Raw genomic sequence first — 20,961 nt, forward strand, 5'->3', positions numbered from 1 at the left:
TGCTCTGCTCCTGCTCCTTCTTTCACCGTTGCGCAACACTTCCCACCCGTTGTGCAACACTTTGAAATTCATGCGAAATGCGAAAACAATCGACAGGCCACACGTGTAAGAGGATTTCACATTCAGGATTAGATCGAAAGTGCAAGGAAAATGCATGTGAATGAAATTCCATGGAATTTCTCTGCAGTGGGGGGCTTCAGCAACAGTTGGCAAAGTTCTGTGAAAGGAAACCAAATTGGAATTCCCATGAAAATACTCAATGGAAGGGCAGGTTTGCGTTGGAATTAGTTGGCACGCGCCGCAGAACTCCTCGATCCATTTATTGATTGAACCTTCAACTAAATTCTGGGTTTTGCTTTCGTTTTGGTTTCCTTGCAGGGTGGCTATCCGGCGCGGCTGAAGAAAGTGCTGATTGTGACGGCGCCGCTGTGGTTCAAGGCACCCTTTAAGATCCTGCGCCTGTTCGTGCGCGAGAAGCTGCGCGAGCGGGTGTTCACTGTATCGGTGCCGCAGTTGGGCCTGCACGTGCCGCGCAAGGCGCTGCCCCTGCATCTGGGCGGCACGCTGGAGATCGATCACGCCACATGGTTGCTGAATTGCCGCCAATCGATGACGAATCGTGAGGACGAACTGCTTGCCAATATCACAGTGGGTGTCACCGGTGTCACAGGTGTGGCAGCTGTGGCAGCAACCACCAATGGCACTGGAAGTGGCAGTGGAACTGCTGCTGCAACCATCATAAGTGCCGTCCATCAGCTGGCGGACAACAACACCACTGTGGTGACTGTCAGCAATGGTGAGGGCAACGATGCCACCGCCATGCTTGTGGCTGGCTCTGGGGGCAGCATAGAGCCCAACGAGAACATCACAATAAATGGCCTGAGTCCCAGTCACCGCGGCGGTGCCACTGGCGGCGGCGGCACATCACCTCTCAAGCTCAACACTAGCGGCGTACCCTTGGACGGCAATGTCCCAGAAGCCACCACAGGAGCCACCACCAACAGCAGCACAGGAGCGGCCGTGGCTGTTGGAGCGGTACGGGCCACAGGCGGACCGGGTGCTGGAGCCACCAACGGCGGAGAGTTCTGGTCGGAGAATCCACCCAGCAGCGCCTCGTCGGGCTTCAGCGATGACGACAGTCTGGCCGGGCAGGAGGGCGACCCCAAGCCCATCGAGCAGATTGTCCAGATGGTGAAGCAGCGGGGACGCCATGGGCTCGTCAAGGAGTATGCGGACATTAGGAACCGGACGCCCGATGGCACCTTTCTGCATGCGCGGTGAGTGACGAACGATCTACTGGACAGAACGCATTTCTATTTCCATTGATGATTTATTTACAGAATGCGTGCAAACCTGACAAAAAACCGATACACAGATGTCCTCTGCTTCGATCACAGTCGAGTGGTGTTGGCACACGAGGATGGTGGCGAGGAGCTGTCCGACTACATAAATGCGAATTTCGTCGATGGCTATAAACAGAAGAATGCATATATTTCAACTCAAGGTGCGAACTAAATCTTCAGCTTTGAGGCTGTGTAGGCTGTAATGTCAATGCAATTGCATCTCTCTTTCGGGCAGGTCCATTACCAAAGACATCCCATGACTTTTGGCGCATGATCTGGGAGCAACATTGTTTAGTTATAGTGATGACAACGCGCGTGATGGAGCGCGGACGTGTGAAATGCGGCCAATACTGGGAGCCGACTGAAGATAGTTCCTTAGAGTATGGCGACTTCCATGTGCGAACACTTAGCGTTGAGTGCAACGAGGACTATACGGTTGCCTCGTTAGAATTGAGAAACATTAAGGTACGGAGCAGGTTGTATGCCACTGCATTTAATGCCATCTATAATCGTTGGTCTCTCTCTTTTTGTCAGACTGACGAAATTCGCAATGTGTCACATTGGCAGTTCACCAGTTGGCCGGATTACGGCGTTCCCAGCTCGGCCATGGCCATGCTGAACTTCCTCCAGAAGGTGCGCGACAAGCAGGCGGAGCTCGTCGATGCTTTGGGCGATACCTGGGCGGGACATGCGCGCGGTCCACCAATTGTGGTGCACTGCAGTGCTGGTATTGGGCGTACAGGTTAGTGTCTATCACATTATCGTTGCATCGTATCTTCATTTCCTTTTTGGTTTGTCTCGCAGGAACATTCATCACTTTGGACATTTGCATATCGCGTCTGGAGGATGTGGGCACGGCGGATATACGCGGCACCGTGGAGAAGATACGCTCACAGCGCGCCTACTCCATCCAAATGCCCGATCAGTATGTATTCTGCCATCTGGCCCTCATCGAGTATGCCTACTCGCGCGGCATGCTCCAGACGGTCGATCTGGCAGGCTTCGATGAGCGCGAACCCGACTCGGAATAGAGGATCGGCAATTAGCAAATATAAGTGGAGGAGCCTAAATAAACAACGGAACGACACGCAACACAAATTGTATACAGATTAAATTTATGTTTCTATTTTTCCAAATTGAAATTGTAATTAGTTTTTCGTACTTCGATGTTTGTCCTGAAAATATGTGAAAATAGGAGAAAGAAAGGGGAGGGATAGCGAGAAGAGAGGAAGACCGAAAGACCGGCAGAGGAGTAGGAGAAGAGTAGAGTAACCAATTTACGTTAATGGACTATTTTTTTTTTATTATTATTATTCTAATTATTATTATTATTATGACATACCAATGCTATAGCCGATGTATAGCGAAAACACACACACATTTATAAATATATACATACATTATTTAAATTAAATTAAAACTAAATGAAAATGAAACAACAAATAGCTAAAAATAAAGAAGAAACAATTACAAAATAAAAACAAATAAAACATCAACATTAGCAAACGCAACAGATAAAAACAAACCAAGCAAATGAATCCAACAGGAATGATAAATGCGAGAAGAGGAAGTTAACTAAGCTGTGGATGAAATGAGATGAGAGCAGAGGAGAGGAGAAGGCATGAGAGAGTACAACGAAGGCAAAGGATGCGAGAGCAAGCGTGTAAATCCGTTGATCAGCCACCATGAAAAGCAAAACCGTCCGGAGCAAAAGGGCAAACGGAAATTGATGTGGAAACGGAGCGGAAACCAATACGAAGACGAATACAAAAGAGCGTGAACCATGTGTTTTTTTTTGTGCATTTCTTTATATGCAAAACTTCCTACAATCAACTATGAAGCTGAGGCCCCTGCCCAAAAAGGAGCATCATATATACATATATATATGTATAGCATACGGCTATATATCTATATTTAAAGCATATAGAAATATACCATATATACATACATACCACATATAGAGAAAGAGAATAAGAGCAGATTTAAGCATTGTTGTTCAATGTTGTTGCATACCCAAGACAAAAGAAAACAGGAGGCAAACGCAATCCTGCTCCTACAGATGTTGCCCCCTCCCGCCCCGACGTCCCACAGCTCTCTACACCCATCCTCCCCCTGTCCATACCCAAAAGCTGTTAAATGTTTATTCTTTTTTTACTTAACATTTATTATTTTTTACCACAAAATATTTATATAGATATATAGAGCAAAAAAAAGGAACAATTGCAAGTAAAATTTGCAAATTGCAGACGAGTTTGTAGTGAATTTTACTAAACAATACAATTTACCAACTAAAGAAAATACAAAACACGAAGAGAGAATAGTAAAGAAGAGGAAAACACGTTTCGCATATGAAGAAAAGAGCAGAAAATATTGAATATAACGAATTTTGCCTTCTTTCCTACGCTTTTCATATGCCAAGCGAACCCGAGATCCGTAATCTGAATCGGAATCGGATACAGATGCTCATGCGAAAGAATTTTGAAATAAACGGAAAGGAAACCCTAAAAAAAACATATTTTGTATTACTTTTTTAAATAAAAAACAAAACAAAAAAACAACAGATCAAGAAAATGGATATCTACATATAAAATAATAATAATATGAATATTGGTTGTTGTGTGTGTAGCCGAAACCGAAACCAAAATCCAAGTCGAATGGCAGCTTTCTTGAACTCAAAAAAAAAAAATAAAGAAAATTAAAATAAAAAATGGAAATATTAATGTGTAATATTGTGTGTAAATGCATTTTCTCGGTGCAAAAAGTATTATAAAATATTTACATAGCATATAGATACATATTTATATACAACATAAATCGATTGAGAGGACACAAAAATGTAGGATGGAGGCAACTGTTTTTTTTTTCATCCAATATGTGTGCAATATGCAGTATTTTTTGGTGCGAATTTAAACAAAATTACAGTATACATATAAAGGTATACAGACGTAAACTTTGTTGGCTGCACTATGCCTATCCCACACACAAAGACACAAACACACCAGTTCATAAACACACTCATAACACACATGTATATCATTAGAATTGTAAAAGCTGTGATCAAACCCCGAACAAAATTATGAATGGAAATGCGAGCAGAATGAAGATACAGATGGAAAACGAAATTAAAACACAAGATTCTCCTCATCAACACACACACACAAAAACAGCCAGGCAGACAGACAGACAAGCAGACATACCGATAGAACATAGAATAACAGTACATACGAGTATATGAAAGTTAATATTATGTATAACAAAAAAAAAGATAGTATCTGCATATGTACTTTACTCACCACAGAACAACTTTCAATTCTTTCAAAGGCCTTTTCCGAGGGAAACAAAATACATACATACTACTCGTAACCGTAACCGTAACAGTAACCGCAACTCCCCCCAAAAAGAAGCAAGTACGACGATGGTATATGGGATGAATATGCTATGAATATTCCGAATATCCCTGCCCCAATTGATGAATGCTATATTTTTATAATGCTTGAGACAGGAAAAACAGCCCTATACATACATATATATTGCATAATCCGAAAACCAGAGAAGAGAACATACTATATGCATGCATATGTACATACATGTAGTACATATGTAGATGTAGATGTTAACATGTACTCGTAGATAAGTACTACCACCATATGTGTATTTTTTGTAGGAGAAGGTCTCCCGAGAAGTCGGAGGACGCTGGAATGAATTTATTTAAAATGTATCTATGTATCTAACGGATATTTACACATATATGTACATAATGTACTGTACTGTACTGTACTGTACTGTATGTGAAATGTAAAATGAAAATTAGCAAAATTTCTTCAAGTGTAATAATGTAAAATGTAGCTAGAGTTACGAAAGAGCCCTTGTTTTCCGTTCGATATCGATTACGTTAGCTTAGTGTACGCGCAACCACCCACCCCCCAACCTCTGTTCTAGTACTTACTCCCGATGCATGCTTTCTGAAAGCTTTTGCTGCACACACAATGATACATAAGCAGACAAGGACATACGAAACCAGATCGATTGATCCAGCCCACCCTTAATCAAATCTTAAAGAGATCTATTATCCATTAGCATCTATCTACCCACTACCTTTATTCTCTCTGCCGCCACCTTTCCAACACATTGAATACTTGCATATTACATACCCAAAATATGCAAAAATATGGAAACGGATAGGATACTTACTAGCCGAAGACCATTAACTTCCATTAATCCCCCAGCTCAAGACTTACGCGATACACTGTACATACGAACGCGCGGGGCAGCAGCAAACCAAATCGCAACAGATCCACATACTCGTATACCCCACAACAGACAAACAAAAACACACACAAGGAACTCCTAGCCTAGAGAAATGGTCGCATAATATTTAAGGGCATAGGCATACGTATCTATGCCACCATTTCACAACAAGAAACCAAAATGAAAATTGATGTAGCTGCAAATTGCATTTTGCAACAAAGAAAACAAAACCAAAAGAAAATTGTGGACAAAATTGTGGATAAAATATAAAGAAAAAGAAGCCAATTTGTTTGATTTATCAAGGGACATGGTTGAAGACGATCGACTACAACGAGCGTATGCTGTATAGCCGAGATATGGCCAGACGAAATATAAAATGTTCGTTCGCATTCAGCACAAGGGAAATCGGAGGTGATTTTCTTGAAGGATTCTCTCGGACACATATTACGTCCTGATCGGGCATCAAATGTCAGAGTTATAGTCATAGATTAAAAACAAAAAGATTAATTACGGCGGCATGTAATGACAGCCTCCACAATGAGCGGTAAGTTCTCGAGCTGATCTAATTTAGTTAAATAAATTCCCCATTGTGGAATAACAATGGATAAACAGCAACAGCAAAATGCAGTCACAATGATTTGAAGACCATCAAAAAGGCAACACGGATACACTTTTGAAGTAAAAGGCTCACATTTATTTGTTTATAATCATAGTTAATTTGTTTATAAATACACGCACATTAATAATAATAATTCATTAAAACACATTCGTCGTTTATCAATAAGTAGTTCAAAAAGCGTTTCTCTTTCTCAGCTTCTGCTGCTGTCTCTGTCTCCGTCTCTGTTTATGTATTGCTGTCTCTCTTTAAACCATCTTTGCCAGCAGCTACATACATGTGTACATATCTCTGTCCATATTCCTGTCTCTTTCTCATTCGTTCTCTTTTCATATTCAACTAATGCCAAAAATACATTTAAAGAAATCACTTTTTCGTTAGCTTTTGCTTTTATATTTTATATTCGATCAATAATAATCATAAAAACTTCTTTTTTGTTTCATTGTTTGTTCAATTATTTAGCTAAATTTTGAATGGTTTTGTATTGAGTTTCTTGTTAAATATACTCGTAATAATTAACGGTATTATCGTTAGTTGTATGCGCTGAAAGAACCAATAAAGCCAAAGCAACGCACTGGACCAATAATCATTCATCTTTGTTTTTGGCAAAACAGCAGCCAATTCGTGTGTAAACGTACATATGTTTAGGCACCCTATCCCGATGTGTGCGCTCTGTCCTGGCCAGAGATCTCCATTCTTCCAGCACGCACACACAAACAGAGGAAAGAGCCATTACATTATGGGTTGGGTTGGGATTTGGGTTGGGATTTGGGTTGTGTAAATCTAAAAACAATTTACGTACTTTTTGGGGGGAGTAAAAGGATTAAGGGTAGATAGTAGATAGTAATAATAACTAACATTCCCATACGCCCCTCAATATCATCATTATCCTCAATCGGTAATGCAAAACGGGAATGCCACACAACATCTTCTACGGAGTGTACTTGAGTTCTTGAGGAATTAAGGCTAAGGAAATTACAACATTACAAGCTAGTTAAGTATTGGCATAGAATTGCTCTCTCTCTCTCTCTCTCTCTCTCTCTCTCTCTCTGTATTTCTTGCTGTTTCTGTGTCTCTTTGGGGGAATGCTACTACGTTGGAGTTTTGTTCTGCAAAAGCTTTTGGGGAGGGGGCGGTCGGAAATTTCTCTAGGGGCAAATTTAAGCGTGGGATTCTTAGGTTCTAGGGTATCTCTGGTTTGTGTATAAATCTTAGGACTAGTGACTGGCGGCTCTGGCGGCAAACCTTTGCTCTTTGCTCAATGAGGTAACTTCAATTCAATTCAATTCAGGAAACGGCAAACGAAGGCAAAGGGTCTACGAACTAGGGTGCTTGGTATGCGGTCTGTCGTGTCATGGGATTGCAATTGGGTTCCTACATACATATGTACATATATGTATGTATATGTAAATAACTACAGTACAATAACTAACAGTGTAACGAGGCAAGTTATAAAGAATCAAAAAATCAATATAAAACGCTTCGGAATGCGTGGAGGGTAACAATGGGGAAGGGAATGGATGTGGTGTTGGGGGGTGGAATATCACTCGGGGGACTCTCCTCTACTCGATGCCGAACGTATTGGTTTCCTCGACGGCCAGCAGCAACTTCTCGTAGAGCAGCTCCGGTGTGGGGTAGGGCGGCAGGTCCAGCCGATTGAAGCAGGTGTGGGCACGCGGCAGGGCGTTCGGCTTGCCCCACTTCTCGATGCAGAAACGACGCGGCCCCGTGGAGCCGCGCAGGGCGGAGAAGCCCTCGTACGGAATGCTGGAGGTGCCCGTGACGAACTGAAGCAGGCGCAGCCGCTGCTCGTTGCTGAAGCGCTCGATCACCTGCCAGAACCAGACGATCACCTGGTGGTTGTCGTGATAGCCCGAGCGGTACTCTGTGTTCAGGCGCCAGTCGTTGGTGTCGATTTCGGCGGTGCCGGCAATCACCAGCTCCAGCTCGCGGGCATCGAATACGGAGACAAGGCGCGAGTCGACCACCTCGTAGAAGCCGCGCACCAGCGACTCCGTTTGCTCCTGGACGCCACGCTCCAGCCGCCACTTGATCATCCGCTCCAGATACTCCTTCTTGTTCTTCTCGTTGACTATCATGTTTTTGCCGCCCGGTTTTAGCTCCCGCTCGACGACGCGCCCCAGCAGCTCCTCCGTGACACAGAAGGTGAGGCCCAGGTCGACGCCCGTGCCGATGTCATTGTCCCGAATCCACTGCAGCGACTGATGGAACTCGTTGTCCAGCGACTCGAGGTCGCTGAGGGCCACCGGCAGGCGCAGCAAGGCCTTGTAGAAGGGCCGAGTGAAGAAGGCATCCAGCAGATACTGGTGAACGAGGGCCAGGCCCAGGACGCGGCCGCTAAAGCGGAACCAGTCGTGGCAATTGTCGACGAACGCCGACAGCGGCGACACCTGCACCGTGTACGTGTCGTTGGCCGAGTACTCGAACAGGCCGTAGTATGGGTTGAACAGCTCCCGCGACAGCAGGAAGAAGAACTCACGCGACGGCCCGCCGTAGTCCAGACCCTCCTCAGTGTCCCACAGCACAGCCAGGCGTCCGCGCTGCAGATCCTTCTTATTGGCAGACATTATCCGACGGAAGGCGTCCTCCAGCAGATGGCTACGACGAATGTGTAATCTGTAAGGAACGTAATTGTTGTTGGATTATTGCAAGCTTTTGATTCGGGAGACACTTACTTGAGCTTGTGCGGCCCCTGGCCGTAGCCCTTGGACTCCAGTTTGCGGTAGAAGCTGCGCAGCTTGGCCTCAAAGTCGCGCCGGAAGGGTGGCGGCGCACGCTGCGGCATCCTCGAGCTGAGCACCGGCGAGCCCTGTGGACTCCGCTCTTCAATAGGAACATAGCTCATGATCTCCTGCTCGAACAGGCTGTAGAAAATGAACAAAAATTGTGTGAGTTGGGAGTAATAGTTGATAATATTTATAGATTGGTGGTGCCATAAATCTAAACCTCTCCCTCCGTCCCGCCACTCCAAACTGACGTCATACCCCCATGCCCCAGTGCCCCATTGCCAGCGGGAAGGTGGTGCCGCGTGGAGGTGATGCAATTGATGGCAAGTGCCGCCGCGTTTATGGATGCCACATGTGTGCCGGCCACTAAGCCGACAATTGATTGGCAGGAAGGCAAACAAATTCGACCAGGAAAGAGGTGCATCGATGGCGAAGGAGATAAAGTTTTGTTTGCACTTTTGGGTTGGGAACAAGCGGATGTCTGATCAGCTGGATACTTGGAAATCAACCAAAATACAACGCATATGTGGCTGGCACGGCACAGTCTTCATCTCCGTGCAACTTAAATGAATGACAGAATCACTCCAAAGAATTCATTTAGCAATGAAATGAAATCATGACCAACAAAGGCAATGGGGTCGAAAGAGCAAGTGATTTGTCATAGGAATTAATGTATTCCCCCCCACATTTGCATTTTCATTCCACAATTTCGCATGCATTCATCAAGGAGAAGAGCTCCACAGAGCATAGAGAATGCTTTGGTGGGTGCACCAACACTGTCCAGCAGGGATGAAGGTTCTGTGTCTATGTCTGTGATTCAGAATCGGAAATCGAAAAAGGTTCCCTTTCGGAACCACAAAGCGGAAGAATCGATCAATCGATGCAATCGATGACCTTCGCTGGTGGCCACAACAACAGAGCTGGGAGGGGGCCGGCCTGGGGGCTGGGGTGGTGTAGGTAGTTGTGGTTGGGGGCCTTTTGGGCGTTCTATCGATTGGCGTGAACTAATACAGAATGGAATTGGCATGGCATGGCGTGGAATGGAATGGAGTATCTAAGTGTCTATGAGTCTATCTATCTATTCTAAGTAGCCAGTAGTAATCCGTAATTTAAATTGCTGTTTTGTTGCGCCTTTTGCTTCCACTTTGGCCTTCAACTTGAAATTGAAAATTGGCCAATTAATAACGAAAAATTATGACGGTCAACCGCATATCGGCGGGGAGTGGGCATGGTGGGGTGGTGCGCTGTCTGAGGAGGGGTGCCGTGGCCCAATAGTGACAACAGTTTTGCGTGCAATTATCGCCCCTCGGAAATGACTAATTTCCAAATTGGAGCTGCCGCTGCCACTGCCACTGCTCCGTTCTCGTTCTCTCATTAATATTTCTCATTTTTGGAAATGGAAACTGATCAATTAATGAGGGGGGCTTATGGCGTATAAATATATCTGCTATACCCAACGCAATGGAGCCATGGAGCTATGCCCCCGTGTCAAATTACTTTCAAATTGAATGAAATTTTTACAAATTATTGGCAACTGAAAACAGCAGGAAGCCGAAATTAACGCCAATCTAAATAGAAATTCAAGCCAAGTAGCCAAACAAAAAACGCGTGCGAATTTAAACGCGCAAAAACTGAACGAATAAAAGACGCACGCGTCCATAAACGCGCCCGCGCGGTGGCATGCGAAAATTGTGTGCGTTTTTAAACGCGCCAAAAAAGAGGTCTGCAAATATTACTGCAGGGTCTGCGGCTGTGGTGTGGTGTCATCATATTCCTTGCACAAAGAACGGCTGCTGGCCATTGTTGATTGTGGGGGCAGTGTGCGATAGGGCAACCAGTGGGCGGGGGCGTGGGCGGAAGAATATCTACGATATGTCTATAACATCATTAAAATATAACGCAATCGCGGGCTCCTACGGTCACTGACTTCTTTGGTGGCTCTTTAATTGTGCGGGGGCGCAAATATGGATATAGTTTATCGACAACCAATGGGTAAGGCAGAGACTTTAAAGGAAACTTAAGGAAGGGATGGAAGTGTGGCCAGGGAACAAATTCTTCTGCATTAAATGTGAGTAGGATCTCCAAACAAACGTCATATTACGAGCAGACTGCACACAGGCGACACTTGTCGCCAGTCCCTATTCGAATTGTATTGTTGATGCATTGTATTCATCAGCAAGTATTCTCTCTCTGGTTTCAGAATAAAAACATTGGGAATAGGATTGCCAGTAAGGGATTTCAATAATATGTAAACAAATAAAGAATAAAAACAAAAAAAAAAACACTTACGGCTCCCACATGTGGAAGTTGTAGACAAACTTGGAGAAGAGACCCATTTGATGGGCCTGCCGGGTATTTGGGTTGTAAAACCCAAATGGATTCTCAATTAGCGATGCACTAAATCCACCAAAAACAACAACAACAAAAATAACACACTCGGGGTAAGAACTATACTAAAAGCAATTCCCAATTTCACGATATTTTTGTGATATTTGATACTCGGAAGAGGCACAAGAGGCAGGCGAACCGACGACGGCAGGCGACTGTTTTCGGGCTCTGTTTGAATTGCAGCGCAGTCCCCGACCGACTCTGGACTGTGGGTGGCGTCGATGAGAGTGGGTTTGATAAGCTGATAAGCGAACGGGCGGCGGGCTGGTCTATGATAATGGAGCGAGCCTTAACCCATTTCGGCACTCTGCCACTGGCTGTGTGCCAAGCGAATCAGAAGAGTTATCTAAGGAGTTGCGACAGCAACTAGTGCGCTGGGCAGGGGGAATCGTTAAACTACAAGAGCATACAGAGTTGCAACATCCAATCGAACGATTGACCAACCCCCAAAAATCAGAAAATATGAATCCGTGACTAGGAATGCCACAACATTGTAGTGTAATATGAAGAAACACTTGAATTGGGCACCGTTTGAGATCTCAACTGAACTCAACCATTTTCGTGCAATCGGATACTGGATACTATGCAACAAAAATGTGTCATAAAATGATTGTAGGGGATTTGAACATCGCATCAATCTTTTGAATGGGCAATTTTTTGAAGTTGTCTACTCGGCATTCCATATTTGCTATTTCATTCCTGTAACCCAAGCGGAGAGTACCTCCTCCTACCCCTGCAGCACTCCAATCCGGTCTGGTCTATGGGATAGAACGTGGGAATGGAATGGGAGACGAGAGTCCATCGCTATAACTCGATCTCCCTCTTCGGATGCAGTGGAGTGGCCCGCCAAAAAGTGCATAGCATACGGAATCGCATTCAATGGAGCAGCAAAGCTGATCCATGGGGCAGCAATGGGGAGCAATGGAGGAAAGAGAGAGATCGTCAACAAAAGTCGGATGCAACTGACGGACAGGATGTGGATGTTGTTTTGCATGCCCAAGCAGTTATGAGATCCAGATACAAAGCCATACATACAATGCGAAATATTTATGTAAATTCATGATTCGGTGGGAACATTCCGAAGGGATGGAGTCGGATACTTCTTGGAAGAGTGCGCCTCAATCAGACGATGGGGAAGGGCCTAAGTCAATACAAAACATCGTAAAGCTTCTGTTTTCTGTTTTCTGTTTTTGTGGAATTCTTTGCTTAAAAATATTTATACGAAAACACATTCCCTGGGGTATGTGGGATTGGACTTAAGCATTGTAAATAAAAGCGTTCGCTAGAAACTGCCTTCCATGTGAAACTTTATGGCAATAATCGTACCTGATACGATTAACCATTCTTGGGGACACGCACAGAACAGGACGGATATCCGCTTGCCGCGACAGGACGAACGCTTCAACTGACATTCTACGCGTTGCAAAAATATTCATACTGAAGGATGTTAAATATTTATTATTGCAGGCACTTTCCACAAGGTTCAATTATGCCAATTTAAGGGACCTAGTAATGGGCTCTAGAAACTTAACTTGCAACCGCAGAACATTTAATGAGTTAACAGTTAGCCTGCCCCGCCTCCTGTGTGTCCTGCCTTAAACGCCAGTGTTGCGCTAGCTGCTGCAAAAGCTTTAAAAGCTGAATCAGGAGTCGAAGCTTCTGAAAGCTTCAACCGAAAATAACGAAAAAGAAACACGCATCATCACATTACAGAATGGAACGTGGATCATCGTCGCCTTACCTTACCTCATCATGCATACATACATATGTATAATATGCAATCTAACGGCGCATTTACACACCTCAAACCTCAAACAATAAGAACGATGAGTAAACCCAAAAGGGGATTCTAGGGGTTAGGTGTTAGGGATGGCTGGTACTTACACGGCCCACACGATGTAGGCAGCCTTCGATAGAAAGCCCATTTTGTTGCGCTCGCAAAAGGTTGCAGCACCGAAAAGTTAACCATTCCGTTCACCTGGAATCGAGATCTCCAGGATATATTTTCACCACGGAACGGCGCACACACACAAAAACAATTTATGGATAACGGTTAATGCACGGCACGGAAAATAAACAGTTTTTGGGGGTGGGATCGTCGGGATCGTTGGCGTGCAGGTCGACGCGCTTTGACAGTTGGAACAGAAATGCTTCTGCCGCCTCGGCTGCTTCTGTGGATTGAAAGCTACGCAAATCGAACGGCGAACGCCGAACGGCACAGCGTACGGCGAATCGAGCGGAGCGGAAGAGAGAGCGCGAGCCAAAGCAAACGGAACTGAACCGGCGTTGCTTTTAGTTGGGGAGTCATAGATAAAAAAGAGGCACACAGAGACCCCCTAAGCCCAGACAGAGTTTACTCTCGCTTTCTGTCGGCTCCCGGCAAAAGAGGGGTGGCTTATGGTTATTCTTTATGCTTTATGCTGTGCTGCCGCTGCTGCGTTGCGCTCTTCTGATATGCTCCTTCTGATACGCCTGCCAACTGCAGAGTGGTGGCACTTTTACCACCGCCCAACCGAAAAATGTGAAAACCAAAAAAAATTGAAATTAGGCGGCAAACAATATTATTTGATTATTTGTCTGTTTTTGTTTTGTTTTGCTTGCAGTGCGAGCGAAACAAGACGATCGATGGCAGCGTTCGCGAGTGCAGCGCAGCCGAAGACAAAGCAGAATCAAAATCTGCCGAACTCTTTGCCGAAGTTCTGACGCCTTCGTTGGCGCAGCGGCAGCAGTGCACGCCACTCTACAGTGGGCCTGGCAGCGAACCACCGCTTAAACGGCTGGGAGAGGAAGCCAAGAGAGAGCAAAGATCAGGGGGTAATTATCTAGCGCCACTGTGCCCGCTGCCGTCAGCTGTGGCCTGCATGACACGGCCCGCTCTCCATCTCTCTCTCTCCTGAGTCACCACCCACGAGGAGTGCACTCAACTGAGAGAGCAGAGCAGTGCAGAGGCAGAGGCAGCGGCAGCGGCTGCATGGCAGAGCAGTGGCTAGCCGCCTTTGTGTGTATATGTGCGGCGTGGTCATGGTCAAGGCATGTGAAGTAGAGGGTAAAGGGAAGTGCATGCACTATGAATTCCTTCGCAGACTGCAGTACCTTTCATTTGCTATGCTTTGGACATGGCTATGCTTGTAATTGTTCGCTGATCATCGCTTAACTCAGCGACCACACCACGCCCTGCATTGAGCACGCCCCAAAACGGAAGCCACAACAGAACAACAACAGAGACAGACAGCCAGACAGACGCATATCACTGTTCACTCTGTGTGTGCCTCCAAATTGTATCCAAGTGCACGCATGCGCGCGCTCGCCTCCATCGACAAAGAAACTCAATGAACTGTAAACAAACAACAGGGCAAGGGCCAGCCGCAAGACAGGGAAGGCTACACGAGGGCTTCGTAGGTCGAGCTTTTAGATGCCCTAACCCAAGAATAAGCTGACGGACACGGCGTCTGCTGAGGTTAGCTAGAAGTGCTAGAAAGAGAGACCATGGTCCTCGATAGAGAGCAAAGGAATGGCTTCTGCTAAAGGGAGAATTCTCTTCGTGTTGTGATTTGCAAACATCTTTAGTCAAACGATAATTACACACATAATGGAAGGGTATAACAAAAGGCGAACTCTCCTTCTATGGGTCAAATTTGAAACACAAATACGAGCTTCAACTCCATTTCCATTTCAAACTTCCCGCAACTGCGGGAGCAAATAGCAAATTACTGAAACTTGTCAACGCTTCAGCGAAGTTCAATGATGATGACGACACTGCCTGCCATGCCCTGCCCTGCCCTGCCACACCCCCACCACTTGGACTTGCGTGGAGTCGCAGAGGCAGAGTCTTGGAAGTGGAGGGATACTCGAATTTGTGACCCGTTTGGCCAATAAATTATGCTTGATTTGGAATTTGGAATTGGGTTAAATTCTCTCTGTGTGTGTGTGTGAGTGTGTGTTGGGTCGGCGAACGGGGGATTAGTGTGGATGGGCCTGCCCCTGCTCCGCATTTATGGGGCAGGCGGCAGCAGCTGCTTCAATGTCCGAGTGGGAGGCGTGGCAGTGCCTGAAAGTGGAATGTCCCACCATAAAGCAATCAAGAGATCACAAAATCCTAAACTCCAAACCCCAAAAATATACCAAATTCCTCGCCATTCCTCCTCCCCGCCACACACTTCCTCTTTTTTCTTTCTCAACGGAAACTGTTTGTTCAGCCACCAGACGAGTGCAGCATCGTGTTTGCCGGTAATTCATATTCACAAATGATAATTTAGCCAACTGGCGAAATACGAGGGATAATCAACAGTAAACAAATGCGAGGTGTACCCACCTATGCATGTACAACCGATGCGAAATACAAGATACGATGATCGTATGGTACTCAAAGTATTTGCTGACTCTTATTCGTCGCTTATTAATTGCTCATTGAGACGGGGGCACAGGCCCACAGGGAGACAGTGCGGAGAGAGAGAACGAATATCGAAAGAGGTGAGTAATAGGAGAGGCGAATGCAGATTGCCTGAGGTTCGTGAGAGAGTGGAATCTAGTACAGTGAAATATCTCTGGAGAGGATTGCTTAGGATTTCTGGAACTGCCCCAGAAAGTATGCTGCCACAACCTGTTGTTGCATGCTGCCATCTGGTGTCTGCTGCCACATGCCTTGGGTCAATGTCCACGCTTCAAATGAATAGCAAAACTCCCACGGCTCATGCCACACTGCGCTGACATTGTTGCATTCGATCTTTATGTGTGTGTGTGTGTGTGTGTGTGTGTGTGGGGAGGCAATGAAGCGCGACATTTGGGCTAATTGAAATGCAATTAAACGGCTCAATCGTTAAGCAAATCGAAACTGAAAATTGCTGCTGAACTCAGTTGGTGGATTAAGATTTAGATTTAGATTCCGATTCCGATGCCGATTAAGGTCAATAAATGCCGGCGAATGGCCGAATGCAGGTGAGTTCCTCAATATTTGTGGTTGGCTTCAATTTGAGAATTTATGTTTAAAAGAAACGAAACACACGCCCAATTAGACAATAAACACAGCAAACACACACACACACACAGACCCACGAATTAACCTTGGCTGTGGGCTTTGCTTTGCTTGGCTTTGCCTTTGCTTTACCTTTGCCTGTTGCCTGCCACTTGGAGGTGTTGCTTGATGCTTTGGAAAATTAGCGAGCAACCTTCGGCCACAATTTTCAAAAGCAATTAAACATACGAGCACATGAGTGGCATGTACCATGAGTACCATTGCTTTTATGAGTACAGCGGAGAGCACTCAAGCAGGACCGCTGCTGCACAACGCCAACCCAACCAACCACCCAGCACCACCAATCGAAGCCAAAACAAAAGCAAAATCAATTCAAATTCAAACTCAAAGCTAAAACCAAATCAAGACAATGACGCACCGCTAGAATGCAATGTAATTGGCAGGCAGGCAGGCCACCAGGTGGATGCATCAAGTGCAGGTGTAGGTGCAATGGCAATTGCAATCGCAGCTGCAGCTGGAACTGGAGCTGGAGATGCATGCGGATGCGTCAGCTGTCAGCAGCTGGAGACCTAATTGGGTGCAAAAATATTTCTCATTTGCTTTCGTTAACCCATCAAAGGGCAGGGCTCCTAAACGGTTCGTGCCGACTTCTGCTTCTCCGATGGATGCTGGTGGAGTCCCCATTGGCATCTTAAGGGCTAAACTTCCCTACTCCTACGAGCCCGCTCTCGCACGACTCGAGTTCCCTTTCATGCATAAATGAGGTCACGGGTCATTGCTTTCACACTCACCTAAGCAAAATGGTCAATTGTAGGTCATGACCCAGCCGCTCTAGGGCCGGCACGCCCTCCACCCGCAGCACATTGATTTTCTCGCGCAACGAACGGGACACCGTGTGCTGTCCCTGGCGCTCGCGCAGTATCTCCAGGATGTTGGGCTGGCGCAGAAACGCAATGACCTGGAATCGGGCAGGCATTCAAGAAGAGCATTAAGCTGAATTGGATCCAAACTCACCTTCTCGTTGTAGGCAATGGGCACCTCCTCGTAGCCAGCTGCAGCGGCTCCACCTCCGCCAGCTGCTCCGCCCATACCACTGTAGGCACAGCCGATGGCTGCCGTTGTGGTGCAGTTGTGGCTGCCGCCATGTCCACTATGGCTGCTTCTACCGCTGATGCCGCTGCTGGAGGAGGGACGAGGCGGTGGCAGGGGTGGCACACCCGACACAGAGCCCAGGGAGGAGGAGGCAGCCGAGGCGGAGCCAGAACCAGAACCCGAGCTGGAGTTGATGTGGCCACTGGTGGCCGACAGGCAATTGCCGTCCACGAGATCCGGATGGAAGTACGACTGATGCTGATGCTGCTGGCGATGCCGCACAACACGGGGACACTCGACGGGCAGGCGCGGATCCATGAAGGAGGTCTTCCGGTGCTGATGGTCAATGAAGAACTGCTTGCCGGACTGGTCGAGCTTCGTCTCCCAGCAGGAGGGCAGCTCGCGGCCCATCTGGGCGAACGTGTTGACGAGCGCCACCAGATCCTTGTTGTACTGGTACCGCTGGAAGCACTGCGGGTCCCGCCTGATCCGCATCACCATGTGCTTGAGGGCGGCATTGCGGTTGTATATCGTCAGCGCCGCCTCGTTCGTGTGCAGCAGGGAGTAGAAGTCGGGCCGACAAAGCATCAGTATGGCCGGATGAATGCCCGACGAGGTAGTCCCGGCTGCTGTCGCTGCAGCGCCTGCGGCAACGGCGGCGGCGGCACCAGCGGCAGCTGTAGTGGCTGGCGCCGCGGAGGCTACATTCGACTGCCGTGGCGGCGGGGGCAGGCTGTAGACCGCCAGCCGATTCTCGTTGGTGATGGTCCGCCGTATGCTCTGGTAGCGCCTGTCCAGCTGCTGGCGATGGTGTTGCTCACGTCCCGCCGGGCCCCCGCTGGGCGCCGCTCCGGGTCGCTGCCAGGATGTTGTTCGTGTGGTGTGGTCTATGTAGAAGATGCGCCCATGGCTGTCCATGCGCGCCTCCCACGCCGGTGGCAGTGGTGGCTCTCCAGCACCAGCTCCACCACCAGGTCCCCCGGCGCCCTCGGCTCCCATTCCGGACTCTATGACGGCTCCGCCGGCTGCCGCAGCAGCTGCCGCCGCCGCTGCTGCTGCTGCTGCTGCCGCTGTACGCTCCGGAATGGATGGCAGGCGGGTGCTGCTGATGTGGACCATCTCCTCGGCGACTGGCTCGTGGGCTGCTGGCGACGCGGGCGGCGTCGTCTGCAGGTAGATGTAATCCAATTGACTAGATGGAGGAGAACTGGCGGAGGAGCACTCCGCTGGATGGCTGGAGTTGGCAGTGACGGCTTGAAGGCGGGCATGCCGCCGGGCATGGTGTGTGGGCGTGGGTGGACAGACTAGGGATGATCCTAGGCCAGCTGCAGTGGCACCCGCTCCTCCACCCACTCGCTTGAGAAGCCTTTGCTGTGGCCGCTGATGGCCATGGAAAGTGGGCGTGCCGGGAGCCGCCGCTGTCGACTCCGTTATGGCAGTGACGCCACCGACGCCCCGACCCCGCGTGGGTGAGTGTAGCTCCGGACTGGCCGCCACATCCAGCGGCGAGGCACTTCTAGTGGAGCAGCCGGAGGGAGGGCTCCGTTGGCGCTTGGGCGAGAGCAACAGACGGGGCGAGGAGACCAAATGCTGCTGCTGCTGCTGCTCCTCCGTGGACGTGGAGGCTGCCTTGCCGTTGGACAGAGCTCGGGACAGGGGACGATGCTGGCGCAAATACGGGAACTGATGCTGCTGCTGCTGGCTCAGCGAGGAGTTGTTGCTCGGCGAGGCGCTGGCGGACACACCGGCCGAGTTGCCGCCCAGTGGGAAGGTGGGGGGGAACTCGTAGCTCTGCTGAATGCCGCCCGATCCCGTCGGCACTGGCACCTTCTGGGTGCTGATCGTGTTGATGTAGCTGTCCGGGCCGATCTTCTTCTTGATCAGCGGCTTGAAGCGCACGGGCGGCGTGGAGAGCGGCGAGCTGTGCTGTGGAGTGGTACTGGTGCTGCTGCTGCTGCCGCCAACGCCCTCCTCCGCCAGACGCTCGTCCGTGTCAAGGATGTCAAACTTGAAGACATCGCCCTGCAGCTTGAACTCCCTGCCGACGGCACGGGGCGGCCAGGAGCGCTCCAGTGGTCGGTGCTGGGGCGGCGAGGGCTGGCGCAGATGCTGGTGATGGTGGTGGTGATGCTTCTGTCGGCGCTGGACATTGGTGCTGGCCTGCAGGGCGGCGGCTGCGCCCAGTAAACTCTCCACAGCGGCCGCCTCTTCGTCTTCCTCGTCCTCCTCGATCTCCTCATCCACCTCGGCCACGCTGAGGCTGTCCACCATCTCGGCAGGCACCGTTTCAAAGCATTCCCGGGCCACCCATAGATTGAAGCTCTCCCCATTGGCGTTGGACAGCGTGGAGCAGCCGGATGGCACTGCAGCTGCAGCTACAACTGCAGATTTTGTCTTCTTTTTGGCCCCGCTCAGGGGCGTGGAGCCGCCGCTCTGGGGCGACAGGGTCCAGGACTTGCGTCGTGCGCCGCCACCCACGCTGCTGCTGCCATCGCTGCCGATGCTGCCGTTGTACGAGTTTGTGGGCGAGAGCGTCGTGTGGTTGGCCGGCGTTTCGCAGGATTTGGTGGAGAGTAGCGTCTGATGGCGTGGCTCCTTGTCCAGCAGCGTCTCCGCCGCTCCGCCTTCCGTCTCTGGCTTCGAATCATTTGCTGGCAGCAAGCCCTCTTCGTTGTGGCTCAAGTCTTTTGGGGCTGTAAGGCGGTTGAAATGTATCGCTGCCACAGCATTGGATTCAATTGAGAAAAATACTTACAATTATCACGTTTCCTGCGCATCAGCACAGGGGCATCCATCTGGGCAGGGCCACAGGCAGAGGTAGAGGCACTGGCACTGTCATCACCGGGCGGCGGCTGCAGCTGCAGCTGCTCGTCCGCATCGATGATGCTCACCTCCGGCTGAGCGTTGGTGGTCAGTGTTAAAGCACTTTGGAAGGCCTGCTCCAGCTCGTCGCTTTCGTTGCCATTGCGAGCCTCATAGTACGCATCATCCTTGGCATCATCATCATCCTCTTCATCCTGCTCCTCCTCCTCTTCCTCAGCATCACCTGAATTGGGCATGGATGTGTGGGGCACGACATCCACTACGTTCCTGTCAGCTAGGCAGCAGGCCACCAACGGAGTCAGGGCCACTGCCGCCGACACTGGGGGTTCCATGACGAGGATGCTGCGCCTCCAGCACCTGCTCCTCCTCCTCCTCTTCCGCCCAGTGTTACACCAACTGCTGCTGCTTCTGCTCTACTTTTGAGTTATAGATTTTTTTTTGCTTCGCATTGCATTGCCGCCTCCCATTTACTCAATGGGCACTCGCGCAATGGACTCAGTTCATGGATGCGCCTCAGTTTGTCCTGTTTCACTTCGTAATTAATTAACACTTCTCAATAAACAGCTATAATTGTAAAAAAAAATAATTCAAGAATTTCGCTGGACAGCTGGGATTAGAGGTGGCCAACTCCCGATGGCCGCCATCGATGAACGCGCTATCGCCTGAATAGGGCTGCCACACACAAGAACAATACTCGGATATATCGGAGTTTAGCCCCAATTATGTTGTGAA

At 48.5% G+C, this 20,961-nt stretch overlaps 2 protein-coding genes across 7 annotated transcripts in view; one reads left to right on the forward strand and one right to left on the reverse strand.

The window, feature by feature from the left end:
* The window catches only part of LOC117899518 (tyrosine-protein phosphatase non-receptor type 9), a 28,900-nt gene extending 26,187 nt beyond the window's left edge, over positions 1-2,713 (forward strand). For all 3 annotated transcript variants that reach the window (XM_034809585.1, XM_034809576.1, XM_034809593.1), the window contains 5 exons: positions 379-1,277; positions 1,341-1,504; positions 1,579-1,808; positions 1,878-2,085; positions 2,148-2,713. In XM_034809585.1, coding sequence (XP_034665476.1) covers positions 379-1,277; positions 1,341-1,504; positions 1,579-1,808; positions 1,878-2,085; positions 2,148-2,374 — 1,728 coding nt within the window. In that variant the 3' untranslated portion in view covers positions 2,375-2,713. The remainder of the gene's footprint in view (positions 1-378; positions 1,278-1,340; positions 1,505-1,578; positions 1,809-1,877; positions 2,086-2,147) is intronic.
* A 3,568-nt stretch (positions 2,714-6,281) lies between these two features.
* Positions 6,282-20,877, reverse strand: LOC117899478 (E3 ubiquitin-protein ligase HECW2). 4 transcript variants are annotated; one of them, XM_034809512.1, is made up of 5 exons: positions 20,162-20,877; positions 17,329-20,099; positions 17,106-17,272; positions 8,904-9,092; positions 6,282-8,844 (listed from the first exon to the last, which is right to left on the reverse strand). In XM_034809512.1, exons 1-5 carry the CDS (start codon positions 20,559-20,561, stop codon positions 7,770-7,772), a joined length of 4,602 nt encoding a protein of 1,533 aa, XP_034665403.1. In that variant the 5' UTR covers positions 20,562-20,877; the 3' UTR covers positions 6,282-7,769. The 4 variants fall into 4 exon arrangements, with proteins under 4 accessions (XP_034665403.1, XP_034665431.1, XP_034665421.1 ...); XM_034809540.1 differs by lacking the exons at positions 17,106-17,272; positions 17,329-20,099; positions 20,162-20,877 and adding an exon at positions 13,227-13,496; XM_034809530.1 differs by lacking the exons at positions 17,106-17,272; positions 17,329-20,099; positions 20,162-20,877 and adding an exon at positions 11,244-11,445.
* Between the last annotated feature and the right edge of the window lie 84 nt (positions 20,878-20,961).

Source organism: Drosophila subobscura, chromosome A (genome assembly GCF_008121235.1).
Source record: "Drosophila subobscura isolate 14011-0131.10 chromosome A, UCBerk_Dsub_1.0, whole genome shotgun sequence".
Classification (NCBI taxonomy): Eukaryota; Metazoa; Arthropoda; class Insecta; order Diptera; family Drosophilidae; genus Drosophila; species Drosophila subobscura.